An 18809-nucleotide genomic window follows, 5' to 3' on the forward strand; every position below is an offset into this window, starting at 1 on the left:
CATTAGAAACAGAGCATACTGTTGCAGACTTATGCAGACCACAAACAAAGGACTGGATGGTTTATTTGATGTTGTGGGTCAGTAGACTCTCAGGTTACACACGTTCAGAAACACTGTGGGAGTGGATGTTTTTAGAATATGTTCCCTTTAAATGACTTTTAAATTGCACAAATACATCGGCAACGTTTCTGTACTGAAAGAAGTTTATTTCTAAATCACATTTCAGCAACAAGGCGATTCAAAGAGTTTCACAGAAAACATCAAAAGCACGACGGAGAGAAGAGGTGAAAACAAATAATCACAAAGTTAAAATAAACGTAAAGCGGACTGATTTCAAATCACAGTTTATAAATCAGGTTTTTAAAGTGCTGTGTGCTCATGTTGAAACTGGAGTCTAAAAGGAGTACAGTCCCACTCCGATTGTTGTCAAGGCAACGCACACTCCCACGGTGAACTGTATGACGGGTGAAGACAGGAACAGAGAAGTTTTGACACCGCCGCTCTCTGATTGGTCGGACGTCTCCGCGGCGACACTCAGCATTTTCTGCAGGTCGTCAAAAACCTGAAGAGGAGAAAAAAAAAAACAGTCAGCAAGCTGGCAGCGTCCTGTCGCAACGTGGACGAGATTCACTTCCTTCTTTTTTTTTAAATTTCCAGGGAGGGGAAGTCGTGTTTTGATGCGGTTATTAATATTCACATTTTCTCAGTCCTCGTGTGTTCCCGTTTTTAAGTCGAGTTAAAAAAAAGTGAATTTGCTGAATCAGCGTCATGAAAACACTTGAAGGTTTTGAAAAAAGAGAAAGGAGAGTTAAAATCCAGAGGGACGTTTGGTACCCGTGAAAGGCAGGGTTGGTCATTTTCTAAAACTAGCATGATTTTAAAAGTAGCATTCCCTCAGTGCTCCGTCTGCACCTGCCCCCCTCCCCACCTGCCCCCCTCCCCTCTGTGCTCCCTCTAAAGCCACGCCCCCTCCCCTCTGTGCTCCCTCTAAAGCCACGCCCCCTCCCCCTGTGCTCCCTCTAAAGCCACGCCCCTCCCCTCTGTGCTCCCTCTAAAGCCACGCCCCCTCCCCTCTGTGCTCCCTCTAAGGCCACGCCCCTCCCCCTGTGCTCCCTCCAAAGCCACGCCCCTCACCCTGTGCTCCCTCCAAAGCCACGCCCCCTCTGTGCTCCCTCTAAAGCCACGCCCCCTCCGCTCTGTGCTCCCTCTAAAGCCACGCCCCTCCCCTCTGTGCTCCCTCTAAAGCCACACCCCTCTGTGCTCCTTCTAAAGCCACGCCCCCTCTGTGCTCCCTCTAAAGCCACGCCTCCTCCCCGCTGTGCTCCCTCTAAAGCCACGCCCCCTCCCCTCTGTGCTCCCTCTAAAGCCACGCCTCCTCCCCGCTGTGCTCCCTCTAAAGCCACGCCCCCTCCCCTCTGTGCTCCCTCTAAAGCCACGCCCCCTCCCCGCTGTGCTCCCTCTAAAGCCACACCCCCTCTGTGCTCCCTCTAAAGCCACGCCCCCTCCCCCTCTGTGCTCCCTCTAAAGCCACGCCCCCTCACCCATGAAAGGACGGAGGATAAGGGCCATGTTAAAAAAATATTTATTTTTGTATTTCGAGATCAAAGTCGTAAATTTTCTTTAATCTCGAAGTTAAAAAAAAGTAATAATTTTAACGTGGTCCTAATCCTCCGTTGTAGAAAATGGCCGCCATAGAACGTTTCATATTTCTAACCGACACCACGGCGTGCGTCTGTCCTCTCACCTGGATGTTGAGCTCGAAGGCGGCGACCGCCTCCTCCAGCACCGCCGCCGTCTCGTCCTCCGTCAGCTCGACGCTGTTCATCCGGCTCCTGTAAAGCTGCTTGAAGCGGTTCGGGCTGCTCACGCCGGGGAAGGAGAAGAAGGACAGCCCCTCTCTGCCGCTCAGCCCCAGAGACTTCTGGGTAATTTTCCCCAGCACCTGACCTCCTGAGAGATCCCCGAGGTAGCGGGTGTAAGCGTGCGCCACCAACAGCTCCGGTTTCTCTCTGCCGATCTGAAAAACAAAGAAGACGCTTTTAGAATTGATACTCGTTAAAATCCAAAAGATAGAAGTCGTCCAATAAGACGCTCAGTGTGTCGGCGTTTCCACCGTGGCCGTGTGCGAAACGCAGCTCATTCATTGGCTGGTACTTTTAGTAAGAATCTGTAAACCGCTCACCTGGCGCAGCCTCTGTTCGTATCGGTGCGTGGCGGCGGGAACGATCACCCTCTTCCTCCACGCCGCGCCAAAGAAAAACTCCAGATCGCTCTCGAGTGACTCCAGGCGAGCGAGCTCCTGAGGGAAGTAAATCGGTGCGACGGCGGGATGGGAGGAGTTTCTGTCCAGCTCCTCCTCCAGCGCCTTGTAGATCTCGTAGAGCGAGCACAGCAGCACCTGAAGGAACATAAAGATTATAATCCACAGATATGATGAGAGAGCGAGACCGTGTGAACGCCGCGTCGTTACCTTGTACTGTGGCAGCGTGATCTGTCCCTTCTGGTAACTCAGCATCAGCTGTGTGTTTTCAGCTCGGACGTGGTTATCTTTGGTGGCGGCTTTAATCCGCTCCGATAGGTCGCTGTCGGGGACAAAGACGAGACACAGTTAGCGACGTGTTGGAGGAATTCAGACGGTTTCATGAAGTACTCGAAATAACATCAGTGCATCTTAATGAGCCGTAACCATGGTAACGATAATATTTGACAACCTGTGAACGCTGTGACGATCTGTGTTTTTAAAGCTACGTTTAAATACTTTAAATTAGTGTCAGACCAAGACCGGTCTCCAGACCACTTTTTGAATTTTGACTCGGTCTTGTCTCGGTCTCAGACTCAGACTGGGCAGACTCTGGATTTTAAATCAAGACTGGTAAAGACCACCATTGATGGGCTTCTTTCTCAGGTCATTACTGTGATAAGAAGGAAAGCGGAAAACCCCTCTTATTTAAAACAACGAGATTTATCTGATTTTTATCCCACGGTGACGGTCTAAGTCAGGGACACGACCCCTGCCCCGGTCTTGGTCTCAGTTAGTGTGGTCTTTACGACACTAACATTAATCCTTCACTAAGACTTCACTTCATCTGATCACTTTTACAAGTTTCTCAAAAAAAAATTTGAGCATTTCTCAGTATGTGAAGATTTACGACTGTAAACTTGGGTATACATTTTTGTGAGAGTATATTTACTTTTACTATTTTACTTTCTTTCACTGACTTATCAGTTTGCCTGATTGGGTGCAGGTATATGTTTTTAAGTTTATCTATGTAGAATGTTTAGACAACTGTGTCTTATACCTGTTTTATTGTCTCTCTTTACTTTCTGAAAAACGTTTGTAACTTTGACTAGCTGCAAAACATGTTTCAATTTTGCTCTGAGTAAAAGTTTAAATTAAAAAAATAAATAATTAAATCAAAATCTGATTTTGGTATCAAATAGAATAAACATTTTCACATTAAATTCTGTTTGTTGTCGTACCTTCCGACTTCTCCCTGGTCGTCTTTCCTGGCGCTCTTTGTGACCTCCATCTCCTCGGACTGTAACAAACGTCTTCTCCTCTTTGTTGCTGGTCGGTCGGTCGGTCGGTTGTCGTCTCCTCTCAGTTGAGCGTCCGTCCTCTGCGGCCTCACAGCTCCACCTGGCCCTCTTTTATACTCACATGATGACCTGAAACCGAGGCGGTTTGAGACCGAGAGGAAGTGAGACTGCTGAGTCACATTGCTCAGTTTACAGGAGGTTAAACATGATGAAGCAGATTTTTTTTACTGTGTTGTGAAAATCTGAAAACATGATGAGGCAGAAATCAAAATCACACTGAAAGAAAGTTTTGTACTCAGAGCAGTATGTAACTCTGACCCCTAGTGGTTAAAATGGGTACTGCAGTCTGAATTCTAAACATCATAGAGAGCTGTCTCCCCCCCCCCCCCCTCTAGAGTGGATGCTCACTCAGGTCACCATGTGGTGGACTCTGAAGCTTCAGTGTTTATCCAGCTCTGCATGGGTCTGTAAACCTTTCTGTGTTCTAACCTCTCTCCATTTTTCAAAAGCATCTCCAATATTGATCCTAGTTTGAGCACGTTTCTGCTCGTGGAGCTTATTAGAAACATGCAGAGGCTTTTTAGGTCGGGTACAATCACTTCTATCTGAACCACTTCTCTTGACCGCTTCCATCGCTGCAACACCTGTTGACCTGATAACTGCTCTCATACCTGACAAACCGAGGGGTGTCCAAAACCAGCCATTTCATCTACTTATTTGTTATTTTGCATTTGTTTTTGTTCTTTGGTTGTAAACACCACAGCTGATTGGAGCCAGTAAAAGGTTGCAGGTGTGTCTCTGTGAGTTGGGTTCACCAGGAAGGGACAAAGGTCAATTAGACGAGTCAGGAAACGTTTGTTTGTTTTTGCTCTAAATGATCTAAATGAAATGAAGAAGCCGTGATTCCCGACTGGACATTGAACTTATCACCTGTGTACGATCAAACTGGAACTGGGCGGCTTGTTGAGTTTATGCGGTTTGTTTGTAATTTTAACCTTAATCTTTTTTTTTTTTTGCAAATAGCCAAGATAGTATTTATGCTATTAGTTTGTACAATGTGCAGGAGAAGGTCAGCGAAGCGATGAGATGCAAATCAAAGAGAAGTTTTACGGTATATTTAAAAGTTATTATCACACATAATGTTGTAAGTTGATTCGTATGTTTAGTTCATTTTGCTCCTACTTCCCTTCAAGTATTGGTGACCCCTCCTCGAACCCCCTGCTGACCCCTCGAGGGGTCGAGACCCACACTTTGAAAAACACTGATCTGACTTAAAAGCATAAACAAAGCTAGAAACTTAAGAGTAAAAAGTGAGATCCTGTGGTGTCACTTTAAGAGAGGATAAATGTCCTTTAGTATTCTTCTCTGTCCTCTTTTGTATTTCATAACCCCCCCCCCCCCCCCCTTCCTCTTACACAAGCAGCCCTCCATTAGTTCAGCACCCTGAGGGGGGGGGGGAGTGGGCTGTGCTTGGTGGGCTGCTGGTGGAAACACACACACACACACACAGCACGCTTTAAAATGCTAAATAGTAAACATGTAGCTACCTGGACAGCTGTGCTACATGCTAACTTCCAGATGTTGAGGGATCGACAGAAGTAAAAAGGTAAGGTTAGCCTGCGTTAGCAAACATCTGGTTCAGCGGGCGATGGCGTCCTCCGCACCCGGAGCAGAGTGCGACGGCGCCGGCTGGAGAGTTCACGCAGAGCCGGGGGGGCTCGATGCAGTTTGTGAGAACATTTTCACCAAACGTTGTGTCGCTGAAGTATCACATGAGCTTCCTGTTTCGGTCGACGTCTTCATGTTTGTGTAACTAAAGAGTGTAGAGCTTTAAAATGCGATTAAACACCGACCAATCACCGCCCTGCTGCATGACGTGAAGAGATCTGCGATACTTTTCGGTATCACGTAATCTTTGTTATTAAGATCGGCAGAATCGGAAAAGTACCGAATCTTTTAATGAGATCTGTTTCATCAGGCAGACGAGTTGGAGAGAAATGAATCCATCCAGTCATCACCTGCTCGCTCTTTAAACTGCAGAGATACGTTGGCAACGTTTCAGTTGACAACATATCTCTGCAATTCGGACATCGTGCGGGAATCTGTCTGCAATTTCTGGTAATGAAAAACAAGAAATGACGCAAAATCGGGTTTCTACGACTTAAAGTCTGAATATGTGATGTTTAACACTTAAATGTAGAAATCAAGTATCTCCTCTGAAAATAACTCTGTGAGTCATGACTGTCTACAATGGGTGTAACACCCGAGTCCCACTGTCTGTGATGTTTTCAGAGTTTTCAGAGTCCTATCTTCAGTTTGTTTACATCGCCAGGACGGCCGGCTGACTCCTCCCCTCGTGTATAAAAGTTGTTTAATTGAGGGACTAGAGAAAAGAAGAATAACATACTGTACTCACTGCTTAACTGTGTTTCTAGATCACGCTCATTTCAGGTAAATTTACATGCAGTGTGAAGATACCAGCATAATAAAGATCGCTAGCATTAGCATGCTAACACAACAATGCAGCGCGAGTTGTTTTGGTTTCATGCTGGAGCTCAAGGGCGACACCTGCTGGATCAAAACATCACATATGAAGACTTTAAAGTTTGGTTGCAGGATCAAAACCGGTATTGATATTGTTGGATTTAAAACGTTTTACAAGTATATCAAAGTTTAAATTTGTTATTGTGACAATCTTAATTTGGATTCTAACCTGCGACCGCTGCGACCAGGACTCTAGCCGCTGCACATGGGGGCGGGCGACTCAACGGCTTGGCTATCCGGCGCCGCCCTTCAAAAGTCACATCAGTGTCTCAATCAGCCGACAGAGCGGAGGAGGTGACACCGGCTGAGTTGCACAAATACGTTTGCAACATTTCAGAACTCAAACATTACCAACGACTTTGTGCAGTTTACCTCGTCACCTTTAATATTCACCTGAGGCAGATTGAGATCAGCACTCGTCTCTCGTCCAATCAGATGACTGCGTCCATGTCTGACTTTAACCACACCCCCTCGTCTCCAGCAGGTTATGGATCCCAGCCTTCCCTGCTACATCCTCTCCTTCGTCCTGATTGGCTGTGTCCAGAGCTCGCTCGGTGACCCTCAGCAGCACAATGAGACCCGACACCACGAGTACTGCGTGCTGGGCGCCGGGCCTGCGGGACTCCAGATGGGGTTTTTCCTCAACAAGGCCAAAAGAGACTACATCATCCTGGAGAGGAACTCGGGACCCGGCAGCTTCTTTAACAAGTAGGACGCTTTTTTCACAACGTCTCGTATAGAACGAGAATTATAGATCATCAAGATCCACGCTCTCTATGGCGTGCTCGTCTACCCGAGAACCCGGTTTAGCAAGACCCATTCATGACACGGGTATTAGTGTGGCAACGAGAACCCGGAAGGAAATCATACTTTTTTTAACCTCCTGAATTCTCCTTTTCCACCAAGCCAGTTCCAGGACCGGCTCGGATCCAGTTCTTTGTGTTTTGAAGCCAAAGAACTGGATCTGGTTCCAGAGAGACCAGTTCCATTGTAGAACCAAGTCCATTGCTGGCCTACAAGAAAGAACCGCTCGCGTCAGGGTCTGGGAGGGCGGGGTTGTTATGACTCAGTTGCCGACCTCGCCAGCTGAAAAGCAAACTGCTTCTTAGACGATTAGCAAATTGAACCAGCTCTGAACCAGAACCAGAACCAGCCCCTGGTTCTCTTTGGTATCAGATCTGTTTTAAAGGATTCTGAGAGTTTCATGTAACTCGTTAAGCGTGCGTCCTCTTTTATCTGCGTTCAGGTACCCCCGCCACAGGAAGCTGATCAGCATCAATAAGATCCACACGGGGCGGCAGAACCGGGAGTTCAACCTGCGTCACGACTGGAACTCGCTGCTGAGCGACAAACCGGACCTCCTGTTCAAAAGAGTCAGCGGCGAGTTCTATCCTCCGGCAGATTCCTTCCCGGCGTACCTGTCCGTGTTCTCAAAGGAGCTCGGGCTGAAGGTTCGCTACGGGGTGGACGTCGGCAGAATCCGGGCGGTGCTGTTGGCGAGCGGCCGGAGATACATCCTGACCGACCAGCACGCGGCGGACTACACGTGCAGGTAACACGAGATAAAAACCTCATTCAGGATTGTGGCTAACATGGCGGCGTCGTAATTCTCGCCTCTCTCTTCTCCGTCAGCGTCCTCCTGGTGGCGACCGGTTTGTGGGTTCCTCAGGAGGTCGAGTTCGTCGGTTCCGATCTGGTTGAAGGCTACGAGTCCATCTCGACCGACCCGGAGGACTACAGGAACCAGGCCGTGCTGATCCTGGGCAAGGGGAACGCCGCTTTTGAAACGGCGCAAAGCATCCTGGGAAGCGCGAGCCGGGTGCACATGCTCAGTTCGAGCCCCGTTCGGCTCGCCTGGCAAACGCATTACGTCGGAGACCTGAGGTAGCGTCAGAGAATTCATGATTTCTTCTCCTTTGAGTGATTCAACATTTTGGATTTTGTCAGCTGGATGTTAAAACTTTAAGCTCTGGGGCGCTGGTGGCTCAGTGGTTTGTGTGCGCCCCATGTATGGAGGCTGTAGTCCTCCAAGCGGGCGGCCCAGGTTCAAACTGTCCTGTCTCTCCATTAAAGGCACAATTTCCCTTTCAATTACATTTCACTGCACATCTGTATGAGCATGTGACCAATAAAAAAAAATCTTGAATCTCTTGAAAAATCTTGAAAAAAGCCCAAAAATAAATCTAAAAAAAACAAACTTTAAGCTCAAGCTGTCAGCAATAACGCACTTATGGCGATGCAAAGAAGGTCCAATTTCACGTCCTGGTCACTATTCTATGGAGCTATCATTGTGGCAAAACTATTTGAATATACGTACAAATATCTTCAAATGTATGTCTGACGATCTGCAAACACATAAGTGGGGTTTGTTGCCCTGAGCTCAGGCTCACAGGCTCACAGGCTCACAGGCTCACAGGCTGCCAGGCTGCGTAAAGCTTTGCCCACACTGTACAGGAAAAACATTTCAAAAACACAAACTACATAATGGACCCTCCATCGTAGCCTCCTCAGTAAAACTGCACCCACAACATCCAGCTCAGTAATATCCATCTTGAACTCACTGGGTGCTACCACGGACTGGCAGCCTAGCCTGGCAGCCAGAGCTCAGGGCAACAAACCCCACTAAAGTGTTTGCAGATCGTCAGACACACATTTTAAGATATTTGTGCGGCTTTGTGGATCTTGCACGGCAGGAGTGTTGCAAAAGTCACATGACAGTCAATGGAGAGGCCCGCCTCAGCTGTAAGCGATCATTTGTTTTTATTTTCAGGATTTACAGCTGAAAAGGTTCACTGCCATTAATAAATAAGTAAATATTTTGAAATTGGTAAACATATTTGCAGATTAGTTTACACATTTGTGGATCTGTGTACGCATATTCAAATAGTTTTGCCACAATAATAGCTCCATACTATTCTATCGTTGGAGTTATTTGTGCTTTTATTTTGAAATGATTTGTCTCTGTCCTCAGAGCGGTGAACAACGAGCTGCTGGACACGTACCAGCTGAAGTCTCTGGACGGGCTGCTCGAGGCTCGTCTGGAGAAAGTCGTCATCGCTCCGAGGAAGGAGCAGAGCAGCAGGCGGCGGCGGTCAGGCGTCGAGAAGAGAGAGAAGAAGGGAAAGCTGTTTTTGACTTTAAATAAATATTTACAAAACCGGGGCGAGAAGAACGACTCGGGCGTGGCGGGAGAAGAGCTGCCGGGGTTTCACTACGACAACTTCTCCATGAGGAAGCCGTACGACCGCGTGATTCGATGCCTCGGGTTCAGATTCAACTTCAGCGTGTTTGACGGGTAAGAACGGACAGTTTATAACATTCAACAAATCACTCGTACCCTTAACCTTTTAATATTTTTCCACAGCTCCGCCTGCCCTCCAAACAGTGAGAACGCCAAGGGGAGGTTGCCCGGGGTTACCGCCTGGTACGAAGGTACAAACACTCCCGGGTTGTTTGTGCTGGGGACCGCCGCTCACTCCAGAGACTACCGAGCGTCCGCTGGAGGCTTCGTCCACGGGTTTCGCTACACGGGTTCGTCTGCTCGTTTTATCTGTCACACTGAATGAAGAAAACAGAATCTGTAATATTTGAGGATATTCTGAATTTAAAAACGGCGGTGCAAAGAGCGTCACATCATTAAACCGAGTCTTCATGAATAAACGACAAAGATCTCTCTTGTTTCTCTGCCGCAGTGCGAGCTGTTCATCGTGTTCTCGAGCGGCGGCGTCACGGTGCAAAGTGGCCTTCAACCAGACTGTCGACCTCGCAGCTGCAGTCGTGGATCCTGAAGCGCGTCGGCGAGGCTTCAGGGACGTATCAGATGTTCGAGGTGCTGGGAGACGTCATACTTCTTCGAGGGTAAGAAGATGTTTTTTTTATATATATTTCAGGGAGACGACTCAGGTTTGTAACTGCAGTTCCCATTTTAACCACTAGGTGAGAAAACTAAATCTGCAACTCAATCAGACATTTCCTGTTTGTATTTTTTCACATCCTCACACACACTTCTGTCATCCCCCCCCCCCCCCCCGAGTAGAAAGTCATACTCATGATGTGTGGTCCTCGCGTCCTCTCCGCAGCTCTCACTGTGAATACCTGGAGGAGTTTCCTCTTCAGGCGCTGCCTCGGCTCTCGTCTCTGTCGGGTCACGGCGTGTCCGATCACGGGCTGATCGTTCTCCTCATGCAGTACGGGAAGACCAAGATCGACTTTCTGGGGCGGAGTCGAGCAGAAACAGACTGGACCAAAGCTTGGAAATCCAACTTTCTGCACCCTGTGTTATACTACTACGACACGCCCCCTACAGGTGAGTAGAAGCACTGCTGGATTACATTAAACTGTTGTTGTTTTTTAACATGTTTATTGAGTTTTAAACATTTTTCCAAGACACACAATTACAATTAAATAAATTCTAAGGAAAACAAACAAAAAAAGGATGTACACATGCACATATATACATTTATAAATAAGGGGGGGAAAGTAAAATATAATAATACAAAATATGTGAAAGATCTTTATCCCGAAGAAAATTAATATATAAGCCCCAGATGTCAAATAATTCTCGTTTGTCTTTAAGTGTTTATGTTATTTTTTCCACATTCAATTGTAAAGGTAGAAAGCTGCATAATGAAACACAGTTTAGCATCTAACCTGAGGTGCAAACAAGCTTTAATGTGGTGCGTAACAAGCAGAGTATGAGTAGTCGGTTGTCTCTAAACTGAGAGGTACGGGGTTCGATCCCCAGCTCCTGTAATCACATGTTGAAGTGTCCTTGAGCAAGACACTGAACCCCAAATTGCTCCCATTGCCATGAATCTGCTCGAGTATCTCAGCTGGATTTTGTTTCCCTCAGATGAAGATATGAAGCTCCGTCCTCACGGCTGGCCTTTACCCAGACCTAAAGCGATCCACCACATGGTGGAGGACTTCCTCACCGAGTGGGACGGTCCCGTTTCTCACATTCAGCCGCTGAGGCGCTTCCTGGAGCATGCGGTCCAAACCGACCTCAGGAGTTTCTATGCAGGTGAGGATTCAGGGTTTGTTTTTTAAGCCAGTTCAAGGAGGGATTTTAACATCCCTGTGAAGCCTCATCAGCAGTTTAAATGTCACAGAGGGGTTGAAGAGGTGAAGTCGTTCGAGGTCGCTGTTCAGGTGTCAGAGGTAGCAAGAGAGATGTAGCAGGGGCGAGACAGCGTGTGTGTGAGTGCACCCTAAGTCTTAGCATCTGAAGTTATTTAAAGCTTCAAACTGCATCATTAAAATAGCTGATTTTATCGTAATAGAGATGTTAGCTTCTCTCACTCTTGTCTCTCTTCTGTCTTTCAGAATCATGTTTCCGTTTCTCCCTCACACACCGAAAGCCGCCGCTCTTCTGTCAGCACGGATACCTGAAGCAGCAGGGCGTCGCTCACGACCGTCAGCCGTGGCAGAACGTCGACGTGGCGGGTTTGACGCCCGCTGAGACGGATTCAGACGCATCAGGAGCCGACCCCGCTCTCCCTAACTACCTGTCTGGAGCCGGAGCCTCTGTGTCGTCGGGACTGAAGCTTGACCTCTGATTGTTTTTATTGAAGCGTGTTTAATCTGTGGTCATGATGCTGGTTGTGTCCCTCAGACTTTCTACCTCCTTATTCTTATCCTCAATATTTCCCTCCACACGACCAAATACGTCCAACTGACTAAAACGAATCAAACACGTCTGTTTCAACCAAAGAGTGTTTTCTTTCTGTGTTATAAAAAGTGTCCTAACAGGTCAAACGAGAGAAATGGAGAGTATGAGTATGAGAAAGTGTCACAGTTCATTTCTTCTTCTCAGAAAAGTCCTCTGTTTATCACTGGAGAAGCACTTTGTCCCTTCAGAGCTCCCTTATTTTTATTCCTCACTAAATATTTATACACATTATATTATAACGTTTTCATATCATGTACGTGTAAAATATCTGAAGCTGTATCTGTGGAGGGTTTTAAAATTATGTTTCATGATGGTTTCTGAATAAACCGAGTGAAATCAGTTGTGTCTCTGTGGTCGAGTAATTATGTAAAAACAGACTTTTTTAGAATGGGTGTGTATGTGACTTCCTGTGCGTCTGTAGCCAGCCTCTAGTGGACACTCGAGGAACTGCAGGATTTTGCAGCTCGGCTTCATTTTTCAACACTGGAGGCTGCCACTGTAAAACATTGCGGACAAATTTTTCCACTGCCTCATTTTGAGCTGCAGGTTAAACATTTAAATAAAGAAGGATGATATTTTTATTGTTGGAAAACAAACAATTTAAAGGTAAAGAAAAAGAGAAATATCCCTGCTTTGTCCACAGGAGGCGCCATAATCGAAAAACAGTTGCTTTAAAATAGAGAATCACTAGAGCTCTAAATTGTATTATTAATTTACTTTAAAATCACTATATTGTGTTTTAAATGTTTTAAATTTTAAATAAATGCATTTTTTCTTGAAAAAGAACGTAAATTTAATCGTTTTATGGTCTTTAAGGTTTTTTCATGATTTGTAATGTTCTGACATTTTTTAATAAAGATAATTGAAGAAAAAAAAGAAGGAGAGGTGAAATGCAGCGTTGTGATTGGCTGTCTGATTGCGGCGCTCCTATTGGACGGGCGCTCAAGAACAACCCGGACTGTGATTGGTCGTCGCTGCTGTGGAGCCGCACTGAGAGGGTTTTTACTACTTGTGTCCGTTGAGATGGAAAATGTGAAATCGGGGACATTTTGGTGCTGAAGAAGAAGGCAGGGTTTGTTGAGCTGTTTCATGTTTTAAATTCTCCCGGGATTGAAGGACCACGATGGGGGTGTTTATGTGCTGACGTGCCGTGAGATGGCCCCGGATGTCGCTGGCGGAGCAGATGAGAAATATTAAAGAGGACTTGGTTTCCTTTTAGCTTCGGCTGCAGGTTGTAGTGTAAACAGCGTCCATATGTCACGGTGAAGCATGGACGGGTGGAGCCCAATCGTAGCAACCACCTCGGATACGGAACGATCCAGCTCCGAGGGGGAGTACATGGTGGAGCCATCACCCGGAGAGGAGACGCGGGAGGCGGCGGCGGACAGAGCAGGGCAGCGGGGTGACGCGGAGGGTGCGATGGAGGACGCGGGTTCGGCTGCGGTCGGGTTCGGGATCAGTGGGACCGGGGAGGGTAAGGTGGTGTTGGGTCGGTTCGGACAGAGAGACGATAAAGAGCTCAGGTACCTGCACCTGCTGTGGGAGCCCGGACGAGCCGAGCTGACCCCCGGGGGAGCGACGGGCAAGCCGGGGAAGATGACAGGTAGCCGGGCCAAGAGGCATCACAGGACGGTGCGGAACCTCGGTCCTCTCGGGCAAGATGTTTACGGTAAGGTTTGTTTTTCTTTAAAAATACATTTATGTGTCAGCAACAACTATAAAGCTTGTTAAAGACTGAGTACTGCAGTCCACATTCACCTCTGAAGCTTCAGTGTTTATCCAGCTCTGCATGGGTCTGTAAACCTTTCTGTGTTCTAACCTCTCTCCATTTTTCAAAAGCATCTCCAATATTGATCCTAGTTTGAGCACGTTTCTGCTCGTGGAGCTTATTAGAAACATGCAGAGGCTTTTTAGGTCGGGTACAATCACTTCTATCTGAACCACTTCTCTTGACCGCTTCCATCGCTGCAACACCTGTTGACCTGATAACTGCTCTCATATCTGACAAACTGAGGGGTGTCCAAAACGGCCGTGTGGGGGCGTGTCTTAAAAGCGCCTACCTTCTCTGGTCCAAACAAATCCAGAGCATTCAGGAGCAGAATCTAAAGTTAGAAGGAGGACATACTGGCTGCTGCATTGTTGTCAGAGAAGCCAGCACTTCAACATAGCATGTTTCCTTAATGATCAGAGAGTAAGATACCTTTATCATCTCACTCTCTACACATCTCACTGATTGGACCTTTAAGAACATTAGATGAAAGAAGTGTCCTTTGAGGAGGTGTCAGACTTTGTTTCTTTAAAGTTACTTTTTGAAATCGGTATGTTTATATTGGTGTAGATACCTAGATATATAGAGTTAGTCATATTGGGAACAAGAATTGCTGTCTAGTATCATGTGTTGAAATCAAATCCATCTCTTCCAATCAGAGCCCAGTGTTACACAGATGAAAGGTTTACGTAACGTTGCACTGTTCCTGTTCCAACAATCAAGCGCCCTTTTGAAAGAGGCTTCCTGTGAATGCTTTCTTTGTTTGTCGCTCTAATGCTCCAGTGCAAACTGAATCCATCCATCCAGTCGTACAGCAACATTTAAATTGAAATGTCTTATTTCTGCAGCGGTGAAAAGACTGAGGGAGGCGGCGAACAGCAACGACATCGACACAGGTGAGACGATCAGTGAATGTTATCAGAATCAGAAAAACTTTATTAATCCCAGAGGGAAATTCGATCATTACAGTTGCTCCAAAATAAACAATATAACAGTAGAAATATAGAAATAAAAATATTAATGAAATAGAATAGGAATGTAAGTAAGATATCAATAATAGGTACAATAAGAGAGGTGTGTGTGCGTGTGTGTGTGTGTGTGTGTGTGTGTGTGTGTGTGTGTGTGTGTGTGTGTGTGTAGTTCGAAAGCTCCTGCAGGATGACATCAACCCCTGTGCTGCAGACGACAAGGGAAGGACGGCGCTGCATTTCTCTTCCTGCAACGGCAACGAGGGCATCGGTAGGTCACTGATAAGAAAGTGAAAACAGAAAAACAGCCACATGAGGTTTGTTATCCACAGCAGACTTTGTGTACAACGCTGCATGCTTTACACACTTCTATCTATTGTACACCACATTTAAGAACATTTCAGAACACATTTATTATTTCAGGATTGTTCCCTGTAGATTTCAGTTTTCATTTAAGACCTGCTGATTTTTGTGCACACCTCATTTATTTTCCTGCAAAACAGCAAAGCATTTCCCTGAGCAGCGTCATACAGAATAAGAAAAAAAACAATTAGAAATAATAAAACATTTGATTCAGTTACATTTTTGAGTTATACATTGTTGATCTTTGGTGTTGAAAGTCTTCATTTTAAGTCTCCTGTCGTGTTTTCTTTTTTTTTTTATGTCTGCAGTGCAATTGTTACTGAGTCACGGCGCTGACCCCAACCAGCGAGACAGTCTGGGAAATACCCCCCTCCATCTGGGTAAGAAAGACCGACCCCCCCTGAGTATGTGACACCTGCAGCTCTGTGGTCACTAACCTCACACTAACATGCAGCTGCTCTACTTCAAACCTTTTTTTAAACGTGCAGATGAACTGCAGAGTGGTAGAAAAGTGTTTCTCATTCACAGGAAGAAATAAAACTCTGCTCTGTTTTTTCTGACTCAACGAGGGGCTATTTGTCCAAAAACAAAATCTAAATAAACTAATATCAAAAATATTGACCACTGATGCACCGTGGGAATGTGATGTACGCAGGCAAAAGAAATCCAATGTCTCTTGCTCTGGTAAAAAACAATAGGCCCACCCAGGTGCATGCTGGTCCTCTACCTGCCTCTTACTTAAATAACCTCTGGTGCCCACAGTGTTACCCAAATACCTAACAAAAACACTAATGCAAAACTAAAGTTACTAAACAAATAACTAGCAAAAGAAAATACTACCAAAAAATCTATTCTAAATAAAGAAAACGTGTAGAATAATTAAATAAACAACACCACCCAAATATTAGTAAACTAAACACCAAAACTAATTCTAACAATAATTAAATAGCTCCAATAAACGAGATACCAGAACCTCCAAAAACCCAACAGAAGAATGTAAATATTTCTGAGGATGGAGGACGCAACAGTCCTCCACGTCTGTCATAAGGTTCTCAGTTACTCCTCAGATTAGGAGCAAACATATTTGTCCATAGCAGGACAGAAGGTGACGCAGATGGTATCGTTAGCTTGTCGACTTTGCACAGGTGACTTGGATCTTTGCAGTTCAGAAAACTTCACTTTGATATGCAACACGTGTTTAAATTTGTGTTATTGTCGTATTTAATCCATCATTTTTGTCACCTGTTTCTGCAGCGGCCTGCACCAACCACGTGCCTGTAATCACCACGCTGCTGAGAGGAGGTGAGACGCTGAGAGGGTCTTAGTGTGTCAGATTAGTTTCACATCATAGTAATGCTCTTGGTAAGTTAGCTGACTGTATTACTGATTATTCAGCGTTTATGAATGAGAGATTTTTGTGCTCTCGTTCAGGAGCTCGTGTGGACGCCCTGGACCGAGCAGGAAGGACCCCGATGCATCTCGCTCGCTCTAAGCTCAACATCCTGCAGGAGGGAGACTCGCGCAGCTTAGAGACGCTGAGAGGAGAAGTCACACAGGTAGAGCAAGCGCCGACTCACCTGACTTTGAGATGTTTCATGTCGATCAGGATCGCTTCAACATCCGAGTCCTTTTTTGTCTTTCTCGTGCAGATTATTCAAATGCTGAGGGAATATCTGAACTCGATGGGGCAGAGCGAAGCTAAAGAGCGACTGGAACACATTTCCACACAGCTGCTGCACACACGCACCAAAGAGCAGGTGACACCTTCACACTCATTTTTTTTAAACTCTTATTTGATTCTAGTGAAAATCAAACAATATCAATACTTGTTTCGATACCCCAGCAGCAAAAATCAAAGGGCGCTCAGTATTGGGTCATTTATTGTTTACTGTTATCCAAAATGGCAGGCGAACTCCTGAACACTAAATCACACAACGACTTTGGCAACGTCAGTGTGAACCCAGAGCTGAGAACAACAAACCCAAAGGGAGTCTGACTTCACTCTCTTTTATTAGGAAGTCACTCAACGATTCATTTAAAGAATTCATTACATTTTTAGGGGCTTTTTATGCCTTTTATTTATAGATAAGAGTGAATAGAGTCAGAACTCAGGGAGAGGGTGGGGAATGAGGTGCAGGAAAGGAGCCACATGTTGGATCCAAACCCGACCGCCTTGGAGGACTTTAGCCTCCGTACATGGGGCGGGTGCATTAACCACTAAGCCACCAGCCCCCTCAGTGATTAAGTTCAGATATGTTTGACATCTGCTGTGTTCATGTTTAAAATATCACATATAGAACACTAAATATAGATGCAGGCAAATCAAGATTTAGCATTCCTTATTTGGATTTTCTTTGATAAATGTACTTTGCATTTGTAACTTGAATATTGAATGTTTTGCTTTTTTTCCCCAGGTGGATGAGGTGACCGATTTGTTGGCGAGTTTCACGTCGCTCAGTCTACAGAAACAGAATCTGGGTGACAGGTAGAAGTTAACGTGTTTAGAGAGCTGAAGAGCAGAAACTGCAGCGCTAGCCTCGACCCAGATCAGCAATATGACAATAATATGAAGGTGAATATCGATCTGCAGTAGCATGAGACGGTCACATTTCAAAACCTCGTCGTGTGTGTGTGTGTGTGTGTGTGTGTGTGTGTGTGTGTGTGTGTGTGTGTGTGTGTGTGTGTGTGTGTGTGTGTGTGTGTGTGTGTGTGTGTGTGTGTGTGTGTGTGTGTGTGTGTGTGTGTGTGTGTGTGTGTGTGTGTGTGTGTGTGTGTGTGTGTGTGTGTGTGTGTGTGTGTGTGTGTGTGTGTGTGTGTGTGTGTGTGTGTGTGTGTGTGTGTGTGTGTGTGTGTGTGTGTGTGTGTGTGTGTGTGTGTGTGTGTGTGTGTGTGTGTGTGACGTTTCGCCTGCCAACATTAGCTTATTTTGAAGATGATTTTGAGGCGTATTTCTCATGAAAGTTTTCACAGTGCTCTTTATGCTTTTCTTATGGACAGCGTCTCTGCATCATGTTGCCTTTTCTCTTTGGATTGCATGTTTGGTTTTCTATGTGAAATGTGCTGTAAGACTTAATTTTGCTGTTGATGGAAATTAATACATGTGAATCAATAAAATCAACATGTTTGGCAAAAAAAGGAAAAACAATGTCTTGAGTATTTGATGTAAAAATATAACTATTGTTATGCTGTTATTAAATGAATTGAAATATCAACATCAGTTTTCCCTGTCACATCGTAGACGACTCTCGGGCGGGCTGCACAAGTATATTTCCCGACCTCTCTTTTATCCGTAGCCTTTATCACCTGAGACTGATCAACATTACTTAGACTTAGACTTTCTTTATTGTCATTCAAATTTGTTTTTTACAGTGCAGATAAGAACGAAATTTCGTTGCTGTTACAGAATCAATATGAATGTCCTAAGATGTGATGGCAGCTCAGCTATGTTACGTCACTTATGCTAAACAGCAGCCTGACAGCTGCGATTGTGTTTATAGCTGATGCTAATTTGTTGGTGTGTGTGTGTGTGTGTGTGTGTGTGTGTGTGTGTGTGTGTGTGTGTGTGTGTGTGTGTGTGTGTGTGTGTGTGTGTGTGTGTGTGTGTGTGTGTGTGTGTGTGTGTGTGTGTGTGTGTGTGTGTGTGTGTGTGTGTGTGTGTGTGTGTGTGTGTGTGTGTGTGTGTGTGTGTGTGTGTGTGTGTGTGTGTGTGTGTGTGAGAGAATTGAAGGGAAGTAAGAGCAGATTAAAGTTGTTTCTTACACAAACTAATAAACCTAATAATAAAATAAAACCTCCCTTCCCCTCCCCTTCAAACTCTGAACATTAAAGCTCCCCTATCTCTCTGTCAGACACCCCGTCACCTCACATTCAGGTATTAAAAATAAATGTATAGAAATTAATAATGTTGTCTCTGATAGTCTCGCTCTCTACTGAAGCTCATAAAGAGACAATATTT

General features: G+C 45.5%; 3 protein-coding genes across 7 annotated transcripts; 2 read left to right on the plus strand and 1 right to left on the minus strand.

Annotated features, from left to right (window-relative positions):
• Positions 1-47: 47 nt before the first annotated feature.
• hmox1a (heme oxygenase 1a) lies at positions 48-5413 on the minus strand. Its single transcript, XM_020658915.3, has 6 exons — positions 5088-5413; positions 3481-3669; positions 2471-2582; positions 2183-2398; positions 1745-2017; positions 48-562 (listed from the first exon to the last, which is right to left on the minus strand). Exons 2-6 carry the CDS (start codon positions 3528-3530, stop codon positions 395-397), a joined length of 819 nt encoding a protein of 272 aa, XP_020514571.1. The 5' UTR covers positions 3531-3669; positions 5088-5413; the 3' UTR covers positions 48-394.
• Positions 4391-12094, plus strand: foxred2 (FAD-dependent oxidoreductase domain containing 2). 5 transcript variants are annotated; one of them, XM_020658914.3, is made up of 10 exons: positions 4391-4516; positions 6569-6792; positions 7331-7636; positions 7717-7968; positions 9056-9379; positions 9449-9615; positions 9777-9942; positions 10164-10390; positions 10937-11107; positions 11410-12094. In XM_020658914.3, exons 2-10 carry the CDS (start codon positions 6572-6574, stop codon positions 11640-11642), a joined length of 2067 nt encoding a protein of 688 aa, XP_020514570.2. In that variant the 5' UTR covers positions 4391-4516; positions 6569-6571; the 3' UTR covers positions 11643-12094. The 5 variants fall into 5 exon arrangements, with proteins under 5 accessions (XP_020514570.2, XP_065820500.1, XP_065820499.1 ...); XM_065964428.1 differs by lacking the exon at positions 4391-4516 and adding an exon at positions 4526-4651 and having other exon boundaries at positions 10943-11107; XM_065964427.1 differs by lacking the exon at positions 4391-4516 and adding an exon at positions 4529-4651.
• Positions 12095-12732: 638 nt separating this feature from the next.
• On the plus strand, positions 12733-17999 carry ankrd54 (ankyrin repeat domain 54). Its single transcript, XM_020658916.3, has 8 exons — positions 12733-13424; positions 14372-14419; positions 14664-14762; positions 15163-15234; positions 16109-16156; positions 16286-16410; positions 16504-16611; positions 17269-17999. Exons 1-8 carry the CDS (start codon positions 13025-13027, stop codon positions 17341-17343), a joined length of 975 nt encoding a protein of 324 aa, XP_020514572.1. The 5' UTR covers positions 12733-13024; the 3' UTR covers positions 17344-17999.
• The last annotated feature ends 810 nt before the right edge of the window (positions 18000-18809 follow it).

This window comes from Labrus bergylta, chromosome 16 (assembly GCF_963930695.1).
Source record: "Labrus bergylta chromosome 16, fLabBer1.1, whole genome shotgun sequence".
Lineage (NCBI taxonomy): Eukaryota > Metazoa > Chordata > Actinopteri > Labriformes > Labridae > Labrus > Labrus bergylta.